This window comes from Camelus ferus, chromosome 24 (genome assembly GCF_009834535.1).
Source record: "Camelus ferus isolate YT-003-E chromosome 24, BCGSAC_Cfer_1.0, whole genome shotgun sequence".
Lineage (NCBI taxonomy): Eukaryota > Metazoa > Chordata > Mammalia > Artiodactyla > Camelidae > Camelus > Camelus ferus.
In genome coordinates this window covers 14,457,690-14,481,948 of record NC_045719.1, presented here as the reverse complement: position 1 = coordinate 14,481,948, position 24,259 = coordinate 14,457,690, and the positions used below count along the sequence as shown (strand labels likewise).

At 38.0% G+C, this 24,259-nt stretch overlaps 1 protein-coding gene across 1 annotated transcript in view; it reads right to left on the bottom strand.

Annotated features, from left to right (window-relative positions):
* Window positions 1–9,821: 9,821 nt before the first annotated feature.
* Window positions 9,822–24,259, bottom strand: part of DSG1 (desmoglein 1) — a 34,466-nt gene continuing 20,028 nt past the window's right edge. The window contains exons 10-16 of the mRNA XM_032467172.1: window positions 23,555–23,814; window positions 21,979–22,118; window positions 20,130–20,438; window positions 17,215–17,342; window positions 16,834–16,903; window positions 15,130–15,338; window positions 9,822–14,566 (exon numbers count right to left, since the gene is read on the bottom strand). Of these exons, the coding sequence (XP_032323063.1) occupies window positions 13,535–14,566; window positions 15,130–15,338; window positions 16,834–16,903; window positions 17,215–17,342; window positions 20,130–20,438; window positions 21,979–22,118; window positions 23,555–23,814 (2,148 nt within the window). The 3' untranslated portion in view covers window positions 9,822–13,534. The remainder of the gene's footprint in view (window positions 14,567–15,129; window positions 15,339–16,833; window positions 16,904–17,214; window positions 17,343–20,129; window positions 20,439–21,978; window positions 22,119–23,554; window positions 23,815–24,259) is intronic.

Here is a 24,259-nt window from a genome sequence, read left to right as displayed (position 1 = left end):
AATGCTAGGGCCTGTCATCATGCTGAATAAAATTAGTAGGCTGCTTCTTACTGCCAGCGTTGTAAAAGCAAAATTACATATACTGACACACATACACACACGTTCACTACAGAACCAACTTCAAGGACTGCGATTTTGAGCAGAGGGCATTGTGAAGAGGTACCAGGCCTAAGTGTGGTGTAGGGAGAAAGACAGAATAATGAAACTTTCATCTCTTAATTCCGGTGATTCCTGCTTCCTTCCTTAAGAAGTCCTATAGGTGAGCTGTATTCCTCAATTTTAAAGACATTCTAAAAATAAGGTTAAGACAAAGAAACTGTAATTTTACTAGTATATTTGTTTCTACATTTTAGCATCTTCTTTCCTCAATATACAGTCAGACCATGAGGGTTTAACATTAACTCCGTTGTTTTAAGGTAACCACAATACTGAGTACATTCACTCCTCATGGCATTTCTGCTGATAAAAAAAGTACATAACGTGAGTGAGGAACACCTTTTAAACCCCCTTAAATGTTTATTGAGAAGAAGCTGAAATTGGAAACCTAGGAATTTAAAGAGAAAAGAGCAGAGCAGCATCTGGATATTTCAGAAAATCATTTCCCCTTTTTTATTTCTCTCTTCCCCCTTGTCAGTCTCGGTTTAGAACAGGTGTAGTTTTCTTATGAAAAAAATAAATTGCAGGCTGACAGCAACATTGAAAGACATAAAAAGAAAATGTAGTTAAGTCTTCTCTGATTACTATTAGGTGTCGGTTGGAGAATTTTAAAGGGAGCCTACATCTTGCCTTCACCACCCCATCCCTGAAATTCAGAAACAAGACATGTCTGTCCCTACTCATGGGATGTATTCTAAGTAGAATTTGGTCCCTCGAGAACCATGGTTTAGCATGTTTGGAAGCATAGGAAAGAATCAAGGCAGTTAGAGGGCTAACATAGTATTCTAAAATGAAGAGAAATAAATTGTATGCTGAAAATATTTGTGAGACAGAGAGCAGGAAATTATACTTAAGCATGGAAAAAAAATACATTGTTACAAAGAGGCAGTATTTTGATATGTCTGCTCAAGCCAAATTGTATATTTGGGGATATCTGCCTAATTCAAAAATAGATAAGCTGACCTGATAAGGCATGTGTCTGGATCATGCTTTCTTTAAATACATCTTCAGGTGGTTTTCCAGATTGTCTAGAAGTAACACACACACATTCACGGGATGGATAGTAACCCACTATTTCAACATATGCTCGACTAGTCTTTAAAACAAGAGTTATGGAAAGCCATGCTAGAGTAAATAAATATTTTGAAAATTCTCTTGTAGCTGTTTTATATCCAAGTGAGCTTTCATCCTTCTTTGTTTTCATGAATTTTTGTCCAGAGGTTTGAAATCTGACAGTTGTATCTACCATAGAAAAATTTTCTTTTATACCTAGGTCAGAACAGCATTAAAATATTTTTACTCTTTGAGATACATTCCCCTATCAATAGCACCAGTGAGCTCTGGGCTTTTCGAATGCAGCAGCATCTTCCCCTTGTCTCTCTGCACGTGGGAGGTAGATATGGTGCTGGTTCCACGCAGGCTCTGAGGCAGCCGCTAATAGTGTATTACACTAACATGCATCGTACAGAAAGTTGACCATTGGTTGGCCAGTAAAAGAAATTGATTTCTGCTTTATTTTATCTAATCTTGAATTAGAATAATTTAATTTGCCTAAGAGAATTAATGAAACAGGTCTAGACCCCTATGAGTTATCATTTTTCACAAGGGGAAAATTATACTTCTTCCTTGCTGTGTCATATGAGGCTATTTTACAAGGGTTTCCACCCTTTGTTTACACCATAATTGGCTGATTTCTTCAGAAATATAAAAGTTTCTATTTATCTGAATTGCTTTGTATAGAATGAGTTTCAAAGAAAAGAAACAAGCAATAGAAATAAGGACTAGATTATTTGGATGATTCCTCCAGAATTCCCCATTTATAACTCCTCATTTCAGTAGTCCCCAGAATTTTGAATCTGGAGGTTACTACCATGGGCAGATTTTAAAGACTCTGCAGTAACTGAGAAGTGATCACTTGATGCCACATCACCTCATTTTGTATTTACTCCTTGGGAGATTTGAGGGGAATGATCTCAAAATAGAATCCCCAAAGGACTGTAGTTAGTGAAATCCTTTTCTAGGCAAAGCTTGATTGAGGTTGTGAGTTTAGATAGATATATAGTAGCTCTTCTGTTTCTCTTGTAGGGTACCAGCCATCATGGAAACAGAGTATGGGATATTAATGCTTAAAGATACCCTAGAGATTATTAATCTAACCTGTCCTCTCTTCCTTCCCTTGTCTTCATGTAATGGCATTGCCCAGAGAGGCTGAAAAGCTTATGACTACTATAAAAAGGGCAAGAATTCTACCTCCTGATCTATATTCAGTTTATTTTTATATATATATATATACCAAGCCACTTTCCAGTATTGGCTAGATAGGTGAAGGCAAAATAGAAAAGAGTTGAGGGCCAAATGTTATTATCTTAAAAAAAAAAATCCTTTCTATATTGTAGAGTTGACTAGACTATTGAGTTTAAAAGCTGACTCTGCAAGTGGAAATTTTAAAATAAGTTTGCACCGTTATTTATGTTTGAAATCAAAACAGTAGTATTTCATTTGCTCATATGAAAGTGTACGTTGAATTTCAGGGGTCCTCTTGATGTTTAATTACTGTTCTTGTGCTTCTGTAGTATTGTTTCATCCCGCTTCCAAAGTGGTAGGACACCTTCCCTCCTTATGTCTTACCCACCTAGCACATAGTAAGTGCTTTATCACACATTTTTAAAAGTAATGCCACAGAGGACAGCTAATTCAAATTCTTTTCGGGAAAAAAAAAAAGGAAATCTACACAGGCAAAATTATTATGAAAATGATGTTAGGACAGAGTTTTCCTATCAAATTATCACAGTTTAGGGTTCCTGATGGATATTATTTAAGTATTTGAGGAAAGCTTAATTTCTTGAAAACAAGTGTTAGAGGAAAGGAAATTTTAAAAATATTTATGGTCCCAAACTATGTCAAATGCTGCAGGCAAGTAGGTTCTAGAGTTGACTCATGCAGAAGGGCTTTCATTAGCCTGGGCCTGGGGGATGGACGAGCGGTCAACGAGGCTGTCTTGGCTTTGACCTAGAGCAGTTGCTGTAACTACATGTCTGTTCACCCCGAGATAATGGCATTGGAGATAACTTGTCTCCTCATTAAAACCAATCTATGTATGGCAACGGGGGTGCTGGCAAACCAGGTTATTTAGTGGGTGTTAGGAATCACAGACTTAAACGCCAGTTTCCTAAAGAGCTACGTTAATACCATCAGGATGATGTTCGTTTACACCCTAAAATCATTCTTACCCACAGAGAGAGGTGCCTTGTTGATTCCCTGTGACTTCATGTCCTTGGTGTGGGATGTCTTCCAAATAAGGGCAGAAGGAGCAGCGTGGCTTCTAGCTCGGTATTAATTAAAGTGGATTACTTACATACTTACTGCATACTTGCTGCATACTTCTCCTGAAAAATGTCATCGGGGTCAGGGGCGGATGACTTTTCTTTTTATGTGAAAAGTTTGCTTCCTTTTCCCTTTTTTCCCATTGTGTTACTGATGTCTTAATTATGGATTTATGAACGCTTGTCATGTGTAAGGGAAATTAACTTGTCATATGTGTTGCAACTATCTTTACTTAATTTTTCCCTCTTTTGAGTTTGTTTTGGATTTCTTTAAATGTTTGCAATTGAGAATGATAATATTTTTATATAGACTAGGCTATTACTCTATGTAATTAATTCTGCTATTCGTTCCCTATTGCTGTGGTAATAAGTTACCACAAACTTAGTGATTGAAAACAACACAGACCATTATCTTATAGTTCTGAAGGTCAGAAGTCCAAAATGAGTCTTCTGGGGCTAAAATTAAGGTGTTGGCAAGGCTGCAGTTCTTCGAGAGGCTCTAGAAAAGGATTGTTTCCTTTGCCTTTTCCAACTTCTGGTGGACGCCTTCAGCTCCTTGGCTCCGGGCCCCCTCCCAGCAACCTTCCCCACTGCAAGGTTGGCATCTGAGTTTTCTAGGCTCACGTTTATTTTTGTCTTTATATTGGAAGCAGATCAGTTCTCCTGGTGATTGATGCACAATAATCATGTTTACAGAAGATGATTTATTCAGTAGAATATTAATTTATTAGTTTGCATGGTGGGGTGACTATAAAGTTAGTCTTCTTTCTCCAGATGCCCTCTACTTGCCCTAGGAATCAAGATGCCAACCCCCAAATTGTTTATTGATTTTGAATAGGCAGCAGAGGTGGATAGATATTTTGACATGCCCTTTATCTACGCTACAAGGGTATCTAGTAAAATATTCATCCCCTGAGAGAAGGAGTACCTTTACTCATTCTCCCAGAGAACAGCATGTGAAAAAGGTCTGAATTTCTACATATATCTGACTTCACCTAGCAGGTGATATTAGATATGATTGGTCAGTCTCAGAGGGTTCTGGGAGCACTTTTCTATTGCTACCATGGTCATTGTCATATGAAGAAAGTTAACATTCTCATTCCAATTTTTCTGGACACTATTTTTCAAATATTTGAAAAATATTTAGTTACATTTGAAAATAAATTTTTTCGTTAGTTTACCCTTTAATCCTAACTACATACTAGGAAGGTCCAAATTTTTATTTATCTAGTCTTTTCCCAAAGCGTATTTAAGACATTGGTCAAGATATATTTTACAATCTAACGAAATTGAATTATGTTGTTTCTCATTTTAAAGCAGCATCATGCCAAAGAATAATTCTGAAAGAGAAATTCTATTGGGAATGGTGGGAACTTGACAAGCAATATGATGTAATCTAGGCGCTCGGTTCTCATATAGACTGTCAAGGCAAGAATGGATTTTAGAAAAACTGAGGTGTGAGTGAATAGCATTTATCCATGTATCCAGCAAATAATTACTGAGTTTCTGCTTGTCACTGTGCTCACTTCCGTGCATCATACATTAATTCAAAACTTGTTGTTTAATTGCTTCCATATTCAAATAATGACAGAATATTTGAAGTACCCCTTTCAATAAGCTAGGTGCAAGAATATGTCTTAGAAACGGAGTGAGTTGTCATGTTGTAACATAGAAATAAGCTGTTAAAGTGTTAGGGCTGTTTATGCAAAAAACGGTGACTTTAATTGACTCATAGCCCTCGTTTTGGCAGTAAATAGACATCAAAACCAATTATCTATCAAGGTCACTCCTAAAAGTGTAACAGTAAAGCTAAGTCACGTATTACAGGGGAATGATTATATGTCTAAGCACTTTACAGGGGCAAGCACCTAATTAACACAAATGACACAATATCATAAAGGTACAAATTAATGACAAGGGGGACCTGAAGACTTTCCTGTTTTATACCACTGGGGTTTGTTATCCAATCTATCGATATATTAACTTATGACCTACTCTTATTTACAGTGGAATGTTCAAGAAAGGCTGTCAAATCAGAAAATTCTGAGGTTTCATGTAGCATATTTCATCCAAGAGTGCTGAGCACTCCCATGGCTGTAACAGATCCTGTCGGTGCCCTCCCCCATGTTTTGCCCTCATCATTTCTGTGTCCGCACGCCCAGTTTCTGACTGCCGGCTCCTGTGTGTCTTCACCTCATGGGTGCCATAGCCACGTTAGCCACCTGTGCAGCAAGCACAGGGAATTCTGTCCCCAGAGGCAGTCCTTAATGGTTAACTGATGAAGGCTGTTGTCTGAATACACAATCTCCTTCATTTCTGGGATGCTTGACTCTTTGGTGGCAGGTACTACACCAGCTCCCTGGGTTTTCCCCAGAAGGGCATCAGTTGCCTGTGGTGGTAACTGACTTTTATTGGCTGCTTTCCCTTTCCTGTTTCATCTCTGCATTTGCTACCAGTGGTTCCTTCACCTCCATCCCTTTCCCCCAGATTGCCCTCACATCCTGTCTCGGGGTCCACTTTTGAGTGGATCCAGCTGAAGATGTGATCAAAACAAACTGAGAAGCCTGGGTCAGGAATTTATCAAGCAGAAACTGGCATACATCTTGAAAGAGATATCTATTAATTTGAATGCAGCTAAGTATTTTCCTTTGAAGAATGTGACAAATTACATTCTGGGTTCAGCCAGATATGAACTTGATAAGAATTGGATCCCGATATTCTGAGTAGTTCTGGGAAAGTTCTTGAGATGGGGGCTTTCCTCTCTAGAGTTTATACAAGGAGGGATGACTGGAACATAGTCACAGGGAGGACTGAGATATACCGAGTTTGGCATAACTAAGCTTGTTTGTAAAATTCGGAAAAGTAGGTCTCCCAGGGTCAGCTTGAGTTTGTCTTATTTGAACTCAGTCACCAAGTACATTCCCAGAAACTGGTATCTGTTTCAAACTTGCTCACCAATTTAATATTCTCCATTTGCATTTATTATGCTTGAGTTTTTTTTTAAAGGCACTTTACAGTGAGATTCGAATTTAATTTATTGCTCAGTGCCCTTTTTCCAATTTCTTTTTGCATGTTGCTTTATTACACTGTTTAGGAGTTTTGTTTTATTTTTGTCACTTGTTTTGCTACCAAATTGTATGGTCAAACCAAGTAGTAGGACTCCCTCATTAAGAGAGCTAGCAGTAGGTGATCTTTTAAAAAAATACAAAGCTGAGCAGAGCACTCCTCTGCCCAAGCTTTCCAGTGGCTCTCCATTTCACTGAGAATAAGTCAGAATGCTTACAGTGGCCTGCAGGGTCAAACTCCACCTCATCCCCTGTTACCTCTCAGACTTCGCTCCTCAGTGCTTTCCTTCTTTCACTCTGTCACAAAGGTCTCCTTCTTTCTTGAATACCTGAAGATCATGTCTGCCTCAGAATTTTTGCAATTTTGTAGTCCCCTCTGCCTGAAATGCCCTGTACCCAGGAAGCCACATGGCTTGCTCCTGATTGTTCTCCAGGTGTCTGCTCAAATACTACCTATAGCAGAACCCCGTCTCAACGACCTTGTATAAAAGAGTATCGTCCCCATCCTGCCCACCCTAGCCTCAGTTGCCCTGCTTTGCTTTTCTCTTGATCACTTACTGCAGTCTAATACACCGTATATTTATTGTTTATTGTCGTACCTCCCCTACCCTTTCCCTCTCCTGAACATAAACTCCATGGGGAGTGTTGCTCACCATCGTATCACCACTGCTTGGCCCAATTACTATTAGGCACTCAATAACTACTTGTGGAATGGATGGATGAATGAATGAATGAATGAGCAAGTGGGTCAAGGAAAGAATTTCTGAGGAAATGATACTTAAGTTGCTACCTGAAAGATGAAAATGAGGAGGGAATTGCTCCATGCAGAATGAATACCAGTTGCAGAGTTCAGAGCCTTTCTTCAGTCCATTTCCTCCCACCTCCTCCATTATAACTATTATGGTTCAAGCTTCCCTCACCTTTCCACCGCCATCTTTTATGCCAGATCAGGCAGGTCCCTGTAGGCTGTCCTAAGACATGCAATGAAATCCATTGAAATTCTTAAAATAGGGGATTGACTTAATCTAATTTATACTTTAATTTTAATTTATACCTTTAGAAGGCCAGATAGGCTTACCTGTAGGAAAACTGTTTGAAGAAGGTCCTTACTTAAGAGGCAGTTCTGATAGGGTGGCAGATGGGGATGGAAACTGTTAGATGGCTTGAGATATATTTTGGTTATAGAATCCATAGGACTTATTAATGGATGAAATGTGAGGGGTGAGGGAAAGGGTGAAATCCAGGAGGAGTACTCAGTTTCAGGTTTGAGCAATGGGTCAGTGGAGTCATGTTTGCTGGGATGAGGGATTTTTAGGGGATAAATTACAAGTTTTAATCTTGAAACATTTTAAAAAGGGCTTGGATAAGTTATCATCGAGACAGTGTAGAGTGTTAAGAGGAGAGGTCTTGGAACAAACTGTAGGGGAACATTACCACTTAAAAGTTGGGTAAGTGGGGAACCAAAAAAATGAGAGAGATTGGCCAGTGAAATACAATCCATATCCATAGAAGATGATGTTTTAAAAGCCAAGAAAGAGGAGTGTTTCAAGGAAGACGGAATAGTTAACTTTTTTCAGATTCTTTCCAATGGTTAAGAAAGGCCAGGACAGAACAGTAAGCCTTGTATTTGGCAATGTATAGGTCTTAGACAAACTTAACAAGCACCATTCTGATGGACTGATGGGTGAGCGCTGAAGTCTGATGGGACATGGGAAAGAAAAAAAAAGCACGTGTACATGAGTCTTAAAATTTTTGGCGAAACAAACAAACAAAAAATGAGGCAGTAGCCACAGGGAGGGTGCTGATGGAAATGTTCCAGGGGAAAGAGACAGAGAGAGAACAGGAAAGAGACTATGAGGCTATTAAGGAAGGAGCAAAGTCCTTGAGCACAAATGGGGAATTGTCTTTTTATATGAGTAGGACACTAAGTCCATTGTAATAAGATGAGGGGAGAATGTGGGTGCAAATGCAGGTGGATGTGCAGGCCTGGCAGAGGAAGATGCGTGGATTCAAGATTGACTTATTTTCTCAGTGAACAACAGGATTAGGTCATCAACTAAGAATAAGGGGGAAGAGGAGGTGTGGGAGGGTTGAGGACAGAGAAGGTATAGAAGACCTTCATCTAGTATAATGAGATGGAAAGTCTGTCACGAAATCAGACAGGATTTAGGGAAGCATTTGATGTTACTGTGAGATTTGAAATCGAGTATATAAAATGAAAAAAGTCAACTCATTTGAATCACTTGTTTAGCTGTTTGTGTGCAGACCGAGATGGGGGTGTGAAAGATTTTGGATACGAAAGAGAAAGATTAGGGCAAGGAAGTAGAAGGAATGCTCCAAGAGGTGACTGTAGTTGGGCTCATGAAGTTTGATTAGACAAGGAGCCAAGTGAAGCTGACAGACAGTGAGAAAGTGGTGGGAGTCCGAAGAATTGGAGCTTGGAGGAAGGGGAGGAATTGGAACAATTGGAATCCTCAAGCAAATGAGCTGAAAAGATAAGAAGACGTGAAACTGAGGCATCCAAGGTACTGCCATGCTGGGTTGTGCCGAGGAAGCAGGTGGCTGAGATGGACTGGGAAGAGGGAGGTCTAGGAACTGAGAATGGGGGATGTCAAGTGCCTCATTTATGTGGCCACCTAAGATACTGTGAACACTTTCAGGAGTTGGAGAAATCACGGAAGATTGTGGGCCAAAATACAGGCATCAATAAAAGTGGGGATGTTATTAAGAGGTCAGGAAATGGTACAAGGAGGAGAGAGGGAGGAGGGTATAAGTATTTCCCTATGTCTGCAAAGGGGACGGTTGTGTGCATGACGAAGGTGATCATGTTCTGAAAGTGGCGTTGGAGAGCAACAAGGAGGTGCACCCCAATAAAGACGAACGGGTTTGATTTTAAAAGCAAGTAAGAAGAAAAGCCATTTGAAAGAAATAAAATGTTGATGTAAACCAAAAAAATTAGAGTATGAAAGAGAAAAAGGTGAAAGCATAGAGATGATAAAAGTATCAAATAAAAGTTTAAAATGCAAGTTATTTATTTGTTTGCATGGGGCTGCTTACGGCTGTGCTTTAAGCAGCTCTCTGCAGAGTAGGTTCCTCAGTAAATAGGAAAAAAAAAAAAAAAAAGAGCCAGGAAATGGAAAATGAAAAGTTTTAAGTGTGAAAATAAAATCATTGTTTCTTCCCTGAAATGGACTGAGAATAATAACTAGATTTGATAACCTCTAATTAATCCTTATATTCTAAAACCCATCCCCACCTTACAATTCAGAGAAGATAATGAAGGCGTATTAATCATTTTATTGCTGTAAACACAACTCTTTGGAAATTACAAACCGACTTAAAAATAGCCAACAGATGACCAAGCAAGAAACTAGCACCCAAATATTCCGAGAACTGTTATATTGAAACTTAAAGGAAAGCACCTTGTTGTACACATCACCCAAGATGAATATCGGAGTCTAAAAATACCCGTAAAATGGTAAAAGAAAAAGAAGTTAGACTAAGTCCAGCTTAAGCGAAAGTGTTCAGTAATTCAAAGGTAACTAAATGGAGGAATGGAGACAACTAAACAATAGATAATTCATTTTTTAAAAAATTAGTTGATGGGTAATAGGTTGATCCATTTATGTCTTTGTCCTAACGGGACCTGGAAGACGCATTCTATTTCCAGGGCACTAGTAATGTCTGTGGGCTGCTGTATGCTAGCACGACCCGAAGGAGGTCTTACAAACACCAGAAATCCCTACAGAGGTTGGAGTTTATTAAATAGGCATGGGGAAATGTGGCAGTACTTTCAAAAGTTTGTTTTGGGTTTCAAATATCTTTCTGAAAAAGCTGGGCCCATTTTAGCCAAGATTATAACACCTTTAAACTCCTACTATAGTCAAAGGCTGCGTGTGTGTTCTATACCCTGGTGTATAACATTCAAATGTTGGTATCATTTCAGAAATGATTGTGCCTATAACCAAAACATCCAGTCAGAGTGAATATGGACTTTTTGAAGCTGTATGATTAAAATTCTGTCAGAACATTACATTGAATGAAGATTATGAGGCTATAACTTTATAACTTTATACATGAGTTTACAACAGATGTCCAGATGAAGGCTTATAAAAATAACCCAAATAGATACTTTTTCTGTAATTTTTTTAGTGCAAATATAGTTACATCAGACAACATACATAGAGGCAAATAATATGTAGCAGATAAATCTGGAATTCAATGTCAAATTTAACTCAAGATGGTATTTAGGTTGACATTAAATACTAAATTTAATTTATAATACACTAATTTTTGCCCTGAGGACTACCTCTCTGGAAAGTGAGATGTTTTATAAATATTAAACACTTTGTTTTCAAACTATATACATATAACATTTAAATCACTATTTCTTCCTTCTGTTTTATTAGAAGCAAGTGAATCTGAGATTCAGCTTGCAATATGGATTTAACTATTCACTTATAAAACAATTTTCGTATCTTTTCTTAAGCTTATAGAATGACCTAAGGTATATGAATTAAAGCACCTAGAGAGAAGAATTAAATTCTGCCCAAAGGCTGTTCATTAAAAAAAAAAATTACATGCCTTTAAATGACTTTTAGAATGGTTGATGCCTTGAAAAGGCAATTTTAAAGTTTAGGAATAAAGAGTTAGAGCATCAATACGTAATCGTGAAAAAAAAATTTGATTTGAAAGTATCTTCCTAGAAAGATTGATGACTAATACTGCCTTTTTCTCCATGTAGTTCCCATGGTTTTATGTAACTAATGGATCTTACTAACAATAGCTATCAAGGATGGTCACTCTGACATTCGTTAGACAACCTAAAAAGCATTTCTGGAAGATATAAGGAGTCTTAAGGAAACATTTATGATGTATCAAAGTGACAAGTACTAATAATTAATAATTATTTTTATTTCTTCAGACTCCTGGACCCAGCCATACTCAAGTATATTTCAATAAATACAGTTTGACTTTTTTTTCTAGAAAGATTATGAATTATTAATGGAACCTCCAAATGGGAGACAGAAATAAAAGACTCCCTGTGAATGATTTTATTTACACCTCCACATTTTGGCATGCTACAGACTACCGAAATTTTACATAGTCTACAGAGTTAAAATAAGATATATTGTGGCTTTGAAAATGTTGACATCATCTACTATAACGCAGAGCAAAATTGCTCTAGGTAAAAGTCATTCACTCCCCATCCCCCTTTGACAAGTATTGGAAGTCCAATAACTATTCTTTGATCTTATAACACCCTGGGAACTTTGAGTAATTGAGAGGACTAATCCTTAAAAGATTTTGTCATATCGAGTTTCACATTAGTGAGCACATATTAACATTGAATTCAGAAAAGAGAAAAAATTCCTCTACCGTGCAATAGTAAATTTACCTCTAAAAATGCTTTGATTCTATTCAGAGATTTTTAACTAGGTAACACTATAAAGCAAATTGCCAGAAATGACGTATCATAAATAACACATTACTAAATTTTGAAGTTAGAAAAATATATCATACTATGTAATTTGGGAACCCTCTATAAACGGGAGCAGATATAATCCAAGAGCTTATTGACCAATCAAACCAGGAATATAAAATTTAGACTAGTGAGAAAATTCAAGGAGTAGAATTGAGTAAGGAAATGGGGTTGTCTAGTACAATTTCATTCATGTAAACACAATATCATCAACTCTGTTAAAAGTTCCTTGTTGATCTTTTCAAAATAACAGCAGAGGGTTGTTTTTAAAAAAAAAAAAGTACTAAATTCAATCAAAACTAATAATACAGTATTACTTTACTGAATAATTCTAACTTCCCCCATTAAACATTTTACATGTTCTAAAAACTTTTTTTTAAGATTCCCTTAAAAAAAATTTCCCAAAGCATAACCATACTGCAGGTTGTTTTTCACAGCTCAGCCTAAGTAAATTATTTTAACTTAGGAGATGTGTAATAAAGAGCTGGGTATAAATGAATAACACTAAAAACACAATCTGAAAAATACAATGCAGTTCCCATCTGCTTCCTTGGAAGGTAGCTAGTGATGACAACCATGTCAGGTGTTACTTTCTTCATTCTGAGAAGTATAGTTGTCAGGTTTTCCTTTATTAAGTCAGAGTCACAATGGTAAAGGGGGAAATGGGTGTGATATCCTGCAACCTCACCAGTATACAATATTCATCACCATTGCATCTACCACTAAACACAAACTAGAATCAGAGAAGTCCTTGACTCCATAGGAATTATAGCTGAAGCCCCATCTCAAGATCCAGGCTCAGACATTGCCAGTTTACCCCAAATCAGTCTCTCTGTTGCCACTCTCTTATGAAAACATCTCCTAATTCGAGGTTTATTTTACCCAGTGCAATTATTAAAGTAGGAGTGCTTGTGGCTTGTGGACTTAGCTGTGTAGCCAGATTTTTTTTCTTTAATGATTAACCCTGGTCTGAATATGTGGTTGGATTTTTATTTATATTATCTGTGAAACTGACATGGCATTTGGCACATATTTCAAATTCTTCCCACATACATGAGCACATATTGCATGTTTAGTTCTTTTTAGGTATTGCCTGAGCTTCAGGGCAAATCCAAACAGAGCAAGGAGAATTATGCGAATTGTCATCTTAAGGCCAGTGCATTTACATGACCGAGTTTTATTTATTCCGTGTGCTGGAGATATACTACAGGCCACACGGAAGCAAGGAAGACCCTACGGGCCATCCAGGCACAAAGAAGACCCTGTCTCAAGTTCTAGTTCACTGTCATGATTCCATTAGTATTAATATGAGAAAAAAGTTTACAAATGCCAAGGAGAGCTCTTGCCCAATAACACTGCTTCCGTCTGTTTCCCTTGCTGTGGAGTCTCACCTCGTTGCACAGTTTTCTTAGAACCCAATTGTGCGTCACAAATCACATTGTTCATTTTTGGGTGATATGAATTGAACCTAAGTCACAATCACTGAGAAGAAGTGTGCTGGGTGCTGGCTACTTGGTATATTGTACTGTACTGTACTTTGTGATTCGACTTCGGGCTGTGGTCGGGGAGGCGGAACCCAGGGTGCTGCTAAAGTGATGGTCAGAGGAGCCTCTCAAGTGGCCAATGGTGGCGGTCCCCCCCATGCTGCTCAGCCCAATGCCACCACCACTTACTCCGGCTGCGCTGCCAATCAGGCCACTGCTGCCTGTACTGCTGCCTCCGCCTGTCCCCACTGGGCCACTAATTCCAGTTATGCTGGAGCCCGAAACTACCCTCTCTGTCACAATCACGTTGTGGGTATTCGATAACTCGGGGTGCATACTCAGACTGCCCATCACGCCGGAAGTTGGCCGGATTACTCTTTCTGTCACTACCACATTTGAAGACTCTCTAGGATCAGGGATGGTCAGAGTGGTGGGCAGGCTTGAACTTGGTGCTATTACCCTTTCTGTCACTATCACGTTTGACCCATCTCTCAAGTCAGGCATCTCTAACATTCCATGCAAATCGGCACCAGAGATTGGGCCGACCACCCTCTCTGTCACCACCACGTTGGATGCCTGTCGATTATCATGAACATGGACAGAGGGCCTCAGAGTGCCAGAGGTGGTGTAAGACTCGGTCACAGTGACATTACCATAGCCCAGAGGATCAGGAATAGGCACAGGATGCTGTACACCAGGTCCCGAGGGGTAGGTGCTCTCAGAAATGACTGTGGTAGTGCCGAAATGTGGGGAGATAGGGGGGTGTCCACTACCAATGGGCTCTGTTCCCTGCGGAGGACAAACTGGTTCAGTGCTCTCAGCTGGCCAAGAGGGGTCAGGCTCTGGGTATGGTTCAGCTTCTTTCCCGAGGCTGATATCTGCCAACTTCTTAAATTTAGGCCCCAGTGTATCCAAGAAGCTATCATCCAAGTCTTCTCCAATGAAGCTACAACAGCCCACAGAGCCAGCAGGGGAACCTACACCTTCAATATCATATATGAGCAAACAGTCATTGGATGGGCGTCCTTCGTCTTCGTCTGCATAAGCGTATGCTTTCTGAATTTGTAGGGGAAAGAGAACATGAAATTATGAATAAATTTTTAGCAGTAAATTGGTCTTTAACATCATTTTTAGTTCCAGAGCATTACCAAAAAGCAAAATGTCTATAAAATGTGTAAACAAAGTGCTACAGGATTACAGATAAAGAAACATCAATGCTATTTTGCACAAGAGGATTAACAGTAAGAACTTCAGAAAGGCAGGGGTATCTGAACCGGGTCCTGAAAGATGGGCGGGGGTTTGTGAGAGAGCAGATGGGAGGAAAGCATTTATCCCAGGACTAGCACAGTGTAAGCAAAGCCATGGAGACCAGTGCGACTACGGCAGAGGCGCTTGGCAAGTGGAGTTGTTGGTAAAGAATAACGGAAGGTGTGAGGGACGGTGCCAGTTGGTGAATAACCTTAATTGCCATGTGAAGGAGCTTGGACTTCATGCCATAGACAAAAGCAGAGCTGGGAACCTGGTTAGGAGACACCTGCCAAAGCCCTGCTGGGACACGGCGGAAGCCTGGGGAAGGCAGTGGGCGCAGGATGGAGAGAAAGGTGAGGGGGTGGCCTTACCTGACAGAAGTAACTTTCCATGAAGTTCATGTTCAGCCCTCCTTCTCTGCAATCCCTCATGGAATTTCTTCTCATTGTTCCAGAATAGTCTTGACATATCTCAGGGGCTCTTGACGTTTTAACTTCTTCTGTCATTTCAAATCCTGTTGTTCTTTCTCCTCCTCCCAGATCTTGTATTTCTCTGCCACTATACTCATTTGTGTAAACGCCTGAAAGTGTTGATCAAATTAAATTGATTTTCTCTAGTGTCTTGTAAACTAAAAGTTAGTGATTTACTGTAACATATAGTTTCTTCATTTAAGTATGCAGTTGTGAGCGAACTAAGAAATACAATGAAGGTAATACATAAAGAAAGGAGATACAAACGTGATATTGAGTTCAAAATAGTATTATTAATCCATTTGTTAATTCGGTAATTATTTGCTGAGAGACTACTTACTATATGTTGTGCTGGTAAAGGGGGCTGCAGAGAAGTTACAAAATCCTATACCTTAGAGAATTTGATTCCAAACTGGGGGAAAACACCCAAATTCTAAAAGTTAAAAAAATAGTATAAGAATACTCAGTGTATTATTGGAAGCACAGGGCCTCCAGAAGAAGAAGGCATGAGAACCACTGGTTTTCAGAGAAAAGGCCATGGCAGTGGTGAGGGGAAAGGTTTGCATGGAGACTCTGGGATTTGCACTTGGATGTGAGAGGGGAGGAGAAGCCTGTTACAATATTCCAGGCAGATAAGAGAAAAGGATGGCCCAGTCTATGGAAGTGCTGTGGGCAGAGGAAGGGTTGACAGTGGGATGGGTGTCTTATGGCTTTAATATTTTAAAGGTCTTGAGTTTAGGTACAGTGTTTCATACTTCCGTTACTCTGGTTCCTCTCATTGTGCTCTGTTCAAGGTTTGAAAACCTAATGAGGGAATAAATGCATAACTAAATCCTGCTGGATTTGAGGATTTGACAAGTCTTGAGAACTCATCGGGTGTCAATGAATAGGGAGATATGAGTCGACAATGAGTTTCTGCTTTTGAGATGGAAGGCGTGGGTGTCAAAAACAAAAACGGATACCTCTTTTAAATATGGTTCAGTTCTATAAGTTATAAGCACTCCTATGTCTTTTACATTTTAAAGAGCTTAAAGTGGAAAAGTCATGATTACAAGTTTGAAAAAGAGAATGCAAAGTAAGAGAGTAATATTTATTTACGCTGAAACAGGGCAAAATGGGACAATTATTTTCAAAGATGTGAGTTTTTAAAATTAATTGTTCTTTTTTTTTTTTCAGAGTAATTTTGTGAATTTTGGAGGTAGAGTCTAGCCTCGATAAGTGAGCCTGGATCTATTCAATAGGGTTGTTCTTTAATTCTAATTAGTGGGTTTTTTAGGTAAATAACAATTGCTTTATTAGACAAAAAACCTCTACCAAAATTGATTAGTGGTTACAACTAGGAATTTCTCTTCTATTTATAGAAGTTCTAGTCAAATCTTTTCCTATGTACTCTCTGATGATTAAGGAAGATTTTAAAAAATACAACATATAAAAATAATAATTATTGTAGATTTTTCCTTACCATTTAATTTGCAAGTTAGCCATTTAAAAAAGAATGATGGAAACAATTTTAAAGATAATTGAGAAATAGTAAAGTTTGCAAAGACAGAGAATAGAGTTCATTCTTAAGTCATGTGAGCTGTTAAAGAAATTTCTTTCTCTTACCTGTGTTGTCAACGCACTCAATTATATTTGCATTAGCGGGTCCTGCTGGTACACAGACAGTGGTCAAACCCTAAAAGACAGGAAACATTTTCCCATTTGTAATGATTCTTTTCTTCCACTATTCATACATTGGGTTTGTTCTCAAATTACCTCGGATTTTCTAAAAGAATACTAAAATAAATCCAAACCTCATTTAGAAAGCCTTCCCTGGTTACTGCCATCTAGTTTTGATGTGCCTTTGATTTCTCTCTGCTTTCCCCATTGACTACCCCAGAATGAAGACCAGCATAGCCTGGGAGTAATTCCCGGAATCTTGGCTCACATGCATGAAACCAGGTTTAGGTAACGACCAAAGGCCACTTATCACACAGTAGCACTCACCGTGGGCGGCGGTTCTTCTACTGCCCACGGGTGAATCGCCCCATCTGAACATTCGGGAACAGGCTCGAAGCCGGCTCCAGCACCAGCGGCACCTCCATAGTCACAGCAGAGCAGCAAAAATGGGACCACTGATGGGAAAAGACAGGAATGTTGCAATTAGCAGAGGAACCATATTAAAGCAAAGCAACCTGCTTTTATGACTACATTTGAATCCCTAGCATGACTCCCTTTGATTCTATCACTGTTACGAAAGTTTCAGAAAACAAGCTGAATAATGGTCAACGTGAGCTTCAGTCTACCAGACTGCAATCAATTTTTATATGTTATCTAGTATTCATATTACAGGTGATATTATACAGTTCAAACAGAAGAGTCTTTCCCCTGTCATTACTTAGGAAAATGTTAAAGGAGAGAAGAAAGAAGCCTGGAGAGACCAGGCAATACGTTTGATTCTTCGTGCTCCCTCCTCCATGCCTGTGTTGATTTTTCTTCTTCCACATGTTTTTCTATTTCAACAGTAAAATCTTATTCCTGCATCAAGCAGTTATCCTCTGTGAGGTTGTTTTCCCCTACGCAGATACAATTTTTGAAATTACTGATGTACAAATGGAGAACATTACACTGCTTGACCATAGTTTTGTTGGTTTTTTTTTTCTCCCTGTTTATTGCTTGGCTTTTTCTCATTCATCTCTATAAGTTTCTAGCACAGAGCCTTTTACATGATATGATCTTGACAAAAGGTTTGGGATGAACGGATGAAGGAAAGGGTGTGTAAATGAAAAATGTGAAGAAGGAAGGAAAGAAAAAAGAAGGAAGCAAGATGAGAAGGAATGCAGTAAGTATAGGAAGGGAGAGAGGGAAGAAGAAAATAAAAAAGAATCCCATGGGTTTAATGAAACTTTGCTAGACTCAGAGATAGCTTTGAATCTAGAGGTAAAGCCCATATATAATTTTAAAAAATTTGTTATTATTTACACTACTCAGAGCTAGTCACCAATATAAAAAACAAACTCAAAGTGAAAGCTATATATTACCTATGGTAGAGATAATCAGCACCTGAGTAATTAAGTTACTTTTATCAAGTATTTAATTTCAGTATAAAAATGTTGGTTGATAATTAAAATGGCTAAAAATGTGAAATTAGAGAATTACCTTTTCTCATATATATGTTTTATGTTATATTCTGTGAATTTTCTAGCATTTTTCTTGCTTTGGTTCACTTTGATGAGAATGCTTCCTTTTTTTAAGCTTGTTTCTCCTTTTATAGAACTTTTCATCGTCATTATTCCAATTTATTATGAACCAATAAGAAAGAAATTCTATTACTTAATATAGAAATTTCTTGGTTTTTTTTGAAATACATTTTAAATTATGGAAAAAAGAGCATGTCCAAACTCCTTGTGGATTAGATGAATTCAGTTTTGATCAACAGGTTCAAAAGGGTGAAAGAACTGTTTAAAACCAGAGAAAATCCAATTTGCTAATAAATTTAGTGAGAACTGTCTATTTTATGGCTGTTTATGTATTATGAGAGATGAAAGTAGAAGAATATTTTATTAACAAGTGCTTTGATTTATTTCATGTGTGTATATTTTAATTAAATAACGTCAGAGGTATCTTGTGACACTAAAATTTTATAATTTATACTTGAGAATGGCCATGTTTACACTGATTTCATTATAATGTGCTGATTTCATCTTTCTTACTTCAGAGCTCCCCTTCTCATTCCTCAGAGACTGTAGCATCTGGGTTATCTCTACTTTGATTTCTATCATCATCCAACGCAATGTTGGAGAATCCATTGGATTTTATACCCCCATGTGTAGATCCTTGACTAGGTCCACTCTAGTGACCATAGGATGTGGTCTACCTCTAAATGCTTCCATGCATGGTACTTCTTTTTCATCATCAAAGTATTGTTGTGAAGTATGTCTTTTTTTTTTTTTAAGAAAGAAAGCTAATGTTTATTCAGGACCTATTGTGTGTTAGGGACTGCAGCAGGAGCTCTTATATACATCAACTACTGAGAGTTCCTGACAACCCCATTAGATAGACAGCATTATCCCCATTTTATTATCTGATATTCATGCCAGATCCCTAAATGGATAATAAATAATCCAAATGCAGCAGTTATTTCAGTTCTTGGTGTCTAGTGTCAGATAAACAAATTTTGAGTGAGCGCGAAGTAAGTCTTACTATTTCCCAGATGGCAAAAGCAAGGCTCAGAAAAGTTAGGGAAACTTTGAAAGATGCAGACAGTTAAATTTGGAAGCTAGAGTCTAACCTTCCTCTGTTTGGTTCTCCTTTCATTAGGCTTTGCAGCTTTGGCCCAACGTGAAGTCCCTTCAAGGTCTGGCCCCTGTCCATCTTTCTAGTCTCAACTCTCACCATGCTGTCAGGCACGTTCTTTATTTCTTCCTCGCTTGGAGTCCTTTATTTCAGTTACTTGGCTCTCATTCTTTTGGAGTTTTGCACATGGATTTTTTTTTTCTCCTTGTATTGTGTTTTCCTTTTCTTGTCCACTAGGCTATCTCAGCTAGCTCCTATTCATCTGTTAAAACCCAACCCAGAGTTTACTTTCTCTCTGTTGCCTTTTCTGATTATTTCAATCAATTGTTTCTGACTCTCTTCTTCCCTCAGATAACAATTTGAACCTGTCTGTTATGGTACTTTCCTATTACACTGAGATTTAATACAAAAAAATTTTTACTCCCACTATACTTATATATAAAAGGTCAAATGGCTGGATTTTTTTTTTCCCATCTCATAAACCCAGCATCAAACATAGACATTTCTTGGTAACTGCACAAAAATAAGATTTTGTAAAATGTACTTGATCAAAGTATCAGAAAACTTTTTTCCTCTCCCCATTTTGGAAGGGGAACACAGGAAAATAGGACTATTAACGTACTTACATCCTAGGATCAAGAATCCCAAGATGAGTAGTCCAATGCCAGCAGGACCAAAATGTACATTATCTCTGAGACGGTGCCTATAAACATCAGTGCCTTCTCCATCAAAAGTATTTGTTGCAGAACTGCCAGCATTTTCTGCATTGGTATTGATGTTAGTCTCATCTGAGGAAGTAACGTCGTTTGTGCTTGTACTAGTACTCCCTCCATTAATAATTTCACCACCAGTTGTACTCTGTTCACGATCTTCTTCCCAGCCAGAACCGTCAAGATTAATGTTAATTGTACCAGTACAAGTTCTTTGAAGAGAATCTGTAACAAGGTTTAAAATGAAAGACATATTTTAGACATTTAGCTTAACAGTTGTTGGACAATACAAAACCGTTTCCTCTTTGCATCAGTACTTATTTCCAAGTCTATTCCCATCAATTCAGTAGCTTCCCATATCGTCCCTTGTCTGTGATCAGTTCTTAAATCAAGCCACTATGAATAAAATATTAGTGCTCCAGAAAAACTGTCCCATGTGTTTAGAAACGTACATGGTAAACGCCACATTATGTATTGGTCAGCTGTGTGATGTATAAGCCACTGTGGAGGCACTTCTAGACTATGTGTTGCACACTTCTCCATGTTTTTAGACTAGGTTTTGTTTGCTGTTTTATTGTCTTTCACCTTCAGTTCTTGTTTATTTATTTATTTTTTTCCTTTTATGGGTTGACACCACCAACGGCTTTTGAGCAGGCTGGTCAGTCCTTTCTACATAAACCCGATAAAGCAGCGTTGCCTCAGACTCACAACCAGTGGTTAAAACAGCTCATCAGAGAGGGATTTTGGCACTATTGGAGGTAGGGGTGGGGTAGGGGGAACCTTCAATCCAATGAGAAAGTGAAGCAGTTTTTATTTCACAAGCAGATATTCCAAATTTGCTTTCTTCTTGTCCTTCGAAGTTTCAGTAAGTTGTTGTGCTTGTTGACTGAACACAGGAGCAGGGACATTTGTGATTTGTTCCAACTTAATTGCTCCTACACTTGCAGTTAAGTTATTATTATTGTTATTCTTATTTCTATTAAACAAATGTCAGCTCTGTTGTCAGACTTTGTCCATTGATGTCACTCTAGAGTCTGGCACGATGACTGACGTTCGGTTAGAATTCAGTAGATAGTTTCTGAATAAGTGAATAAAGATATCTCTGGACGTATATCACAGAGGTAGGCTTAAATCCAGTCCGTCTGACGGCAAAGCCCTTTCAGCTCAGCTATGCTGATTCTATTGTTATTGCTTTGTTAGAATACAAGTCTGCTGTATTGTTACTGTTTTTGTTTTATTATTGTCATCTGGTCTAACGTTTATCCCCAGAAGGTTGCGTTTTAAAGGAACAGAAGCATGCTACTTCCAAATTGTTTACACGAAGTTGTACATCAACTTTCCAAAGATTTTGTAAAGTTCGGTTAGCTTTCAATCCCTGACATTAATAAGAACTAACATTTGTTACTGTCAGCACTCATCTAAGTGCTTTACGCGTAATAACTCCTTAAATACTTGTAAATCCGTATCGTTACTTTCCCATTTTACAGAAGAGAAAACAGGGATACATGGATTAAATAACTTCTCTAAAATCTTACAGCTTGTTAAGTGATGGTACAAGATACCGATTCAGTCTCGTTCCGGAACTCACAGTCTTAATTCCTAAATTATACTGCTTCTCGTATCATTCAAGATTCGATTCTATAATGCCCAATGTAATAACCTTTGTCAGAAAAAGGGTTACTTCTAAATACTGTGATTAAAATGTCCATATCTGAGTGTATATATAATTTCCACTAAAAAGGAAAAAATTAAATAGACTTCTTACCATCTATAGATAGGATTGTTCCTTGGTATTTTCCATTAAGTGTTTGATATTGTTCTTTGGTAACTTTATTTCTCAGAGTGATTACTCCCGTTCGTGAGTCAACAGCGAGCAGGTCAGTTGGATTATTTCCCATTACATATCTGTATTTGAAAGACAACAGTACAAAATCATGCTAGCTATCTAGAAAGAGAGAGAGAGAGAGAGAGAGTCAGAGACAGGACAGAGAGAGGGAGATTTTAATTTTAAAACATGTTTCCGGTCAGTAGCTATACCCTGGAAAGTAGTTTTCAATTATTAGAAACTATTTTTTTTTTCAGGGCAGTCCCAGCTATTTGAGGACATTCAGAAATAGATAAAGATTCAAATTTAAGAAAAAAGAATTCCTGAGCAGCCACTTAGAATGGAATTATCTCTTATACCCTCTTGAGTGTCAGAATAATCCTTCGATGTTTGCAGACTGCAAAGTCTCATTTTCACTTGATTTTGGGAGCATCAGAGCTATCCTACGACCCAGATACTGCTAATTCTAAACTATCCTCTTACCAAACATGTTACTTCTTCATCAGCTGGGCTTTTGTCCCTTCCCTATCTCCACTCCCTCGCCACATACACAGTGAATTTACTGGACTTCTTTCGGATTCCAAACTCTGTTCTAGTCATGTGTCTCTATATTATTCTATTCTCTTTCTCTTCTCATCTTTGGCTGCAAAGTTTTCCTTCTCACTTATATATCCGTTAGACAATCATTGATCAGAGAACTCTTTGCGTGGGGCTTTGTGCTAAAGTCAGGGAATAGAACTTGGAGAGGAGTCAGGGATGGGTGTGTGGTCTGCCCCGAGTGAACTCACGTCTGGGGGGTACAAGTGAGCTGATCAGCAGTGGTGGGCAGTGCGGTAAGAACTACAACGGAAATACTCACGTGGCGTGAGGGGAGCATAAAGAACTTTTAAAACTCATTTGTGAAGTCTTTCCCCAGACTGTTATTTTTCATCTCAAGCACACGTGCAAAATACATGCACACACATACACACAGACTTTTCATGATCAAGTAGAAAATACTTGGATATACAGAGTTAAAAAAACTACTAAGCATAATTTTTCCTAATGTAACTAATTTTTCACATCAAAGTGATTTTGATCAATACTGGGTGCTGATTAAAGTCAGAAAGTAACTGGAATGAACTAACTAAATCTAACTGATTTCAATCTGGGCCAATTTGCAATGGGAAAATCAGTCCATCAAATCTTCCAAGGGGAATAACCGTGATATGTGGTAATCAGCTAATTGGTCAATAAAATATATAAACACCGGAGTGTCAAACTTTCAAGATACAATATATTTTCACATTTTAAATCTTTATATTTATTTATTTTACATTTTGCACAAATTTTTTATATTTTCTTCAGTTAAACACTCTAAGTTAAGTAACAGTTCATCAACTGGTACGTTTCACGACTGAATTTCAAAAATAATGAAAAATAGTTTAATTTCGATACTTCAGATTCCAAAAAAAAAAACCTGTTTTTACTTAAGTTCAGTATGTGGTGAAAATTAGTTGGAAAATGTCAGTCTTACCTAACAGTTGTTGAAGGTAGACCTGTGTCCAGGTCAGTAGCTACAAAGTCTCCCACTTTGTAATTTTGTCCCATATTACTAGTCACTACATACGTCTTTGAACCTGGACGGAACACCGAGCCTTCAATTACATTTAACACGGTCACAGAGATTGCACTTCCTATGAGTTTATATTGAGACTTAATTGATTGATGAAATTCAGCTTTATTTCTAACACCAAGATTAAGCTGCAGATTCTTCACCTCTTCATAATCGAGGGGCTAGAAAATGCAGAGAGAAATAGTTTTACTGCAAGGAGAAAAAGCATTCCAGAGAAAAGAGAAATCCTTTGATAATCAGCAAAAAACTTCTTGCATCTCTTTCTTTAATTACATATAAACACATATAAATATACAACCTATTCTTACGTTCTTTATCCTCAATACAAACTCATGAAAATACAATAAGAAAAAAATATCCAGCTGTCATAGATCCTTTGTTGAAGCAGTTGGAAATGAATGCATTCTAATTGTTCACCAAACAAATTAAAAGCTTAAAATAATGCAGATGGTCACGTCCATGCATTCTGTAGTGCAAAGACAGCTTATGTTAGATGCTATCATTTCACGTTTCTCAGAAAGTAGCTCTATTTATTACAAAGAATGGGCCAAATATATCATACGTTCAATCATTTGACTGATTTTTATCCATAAAGAACTATTTAGA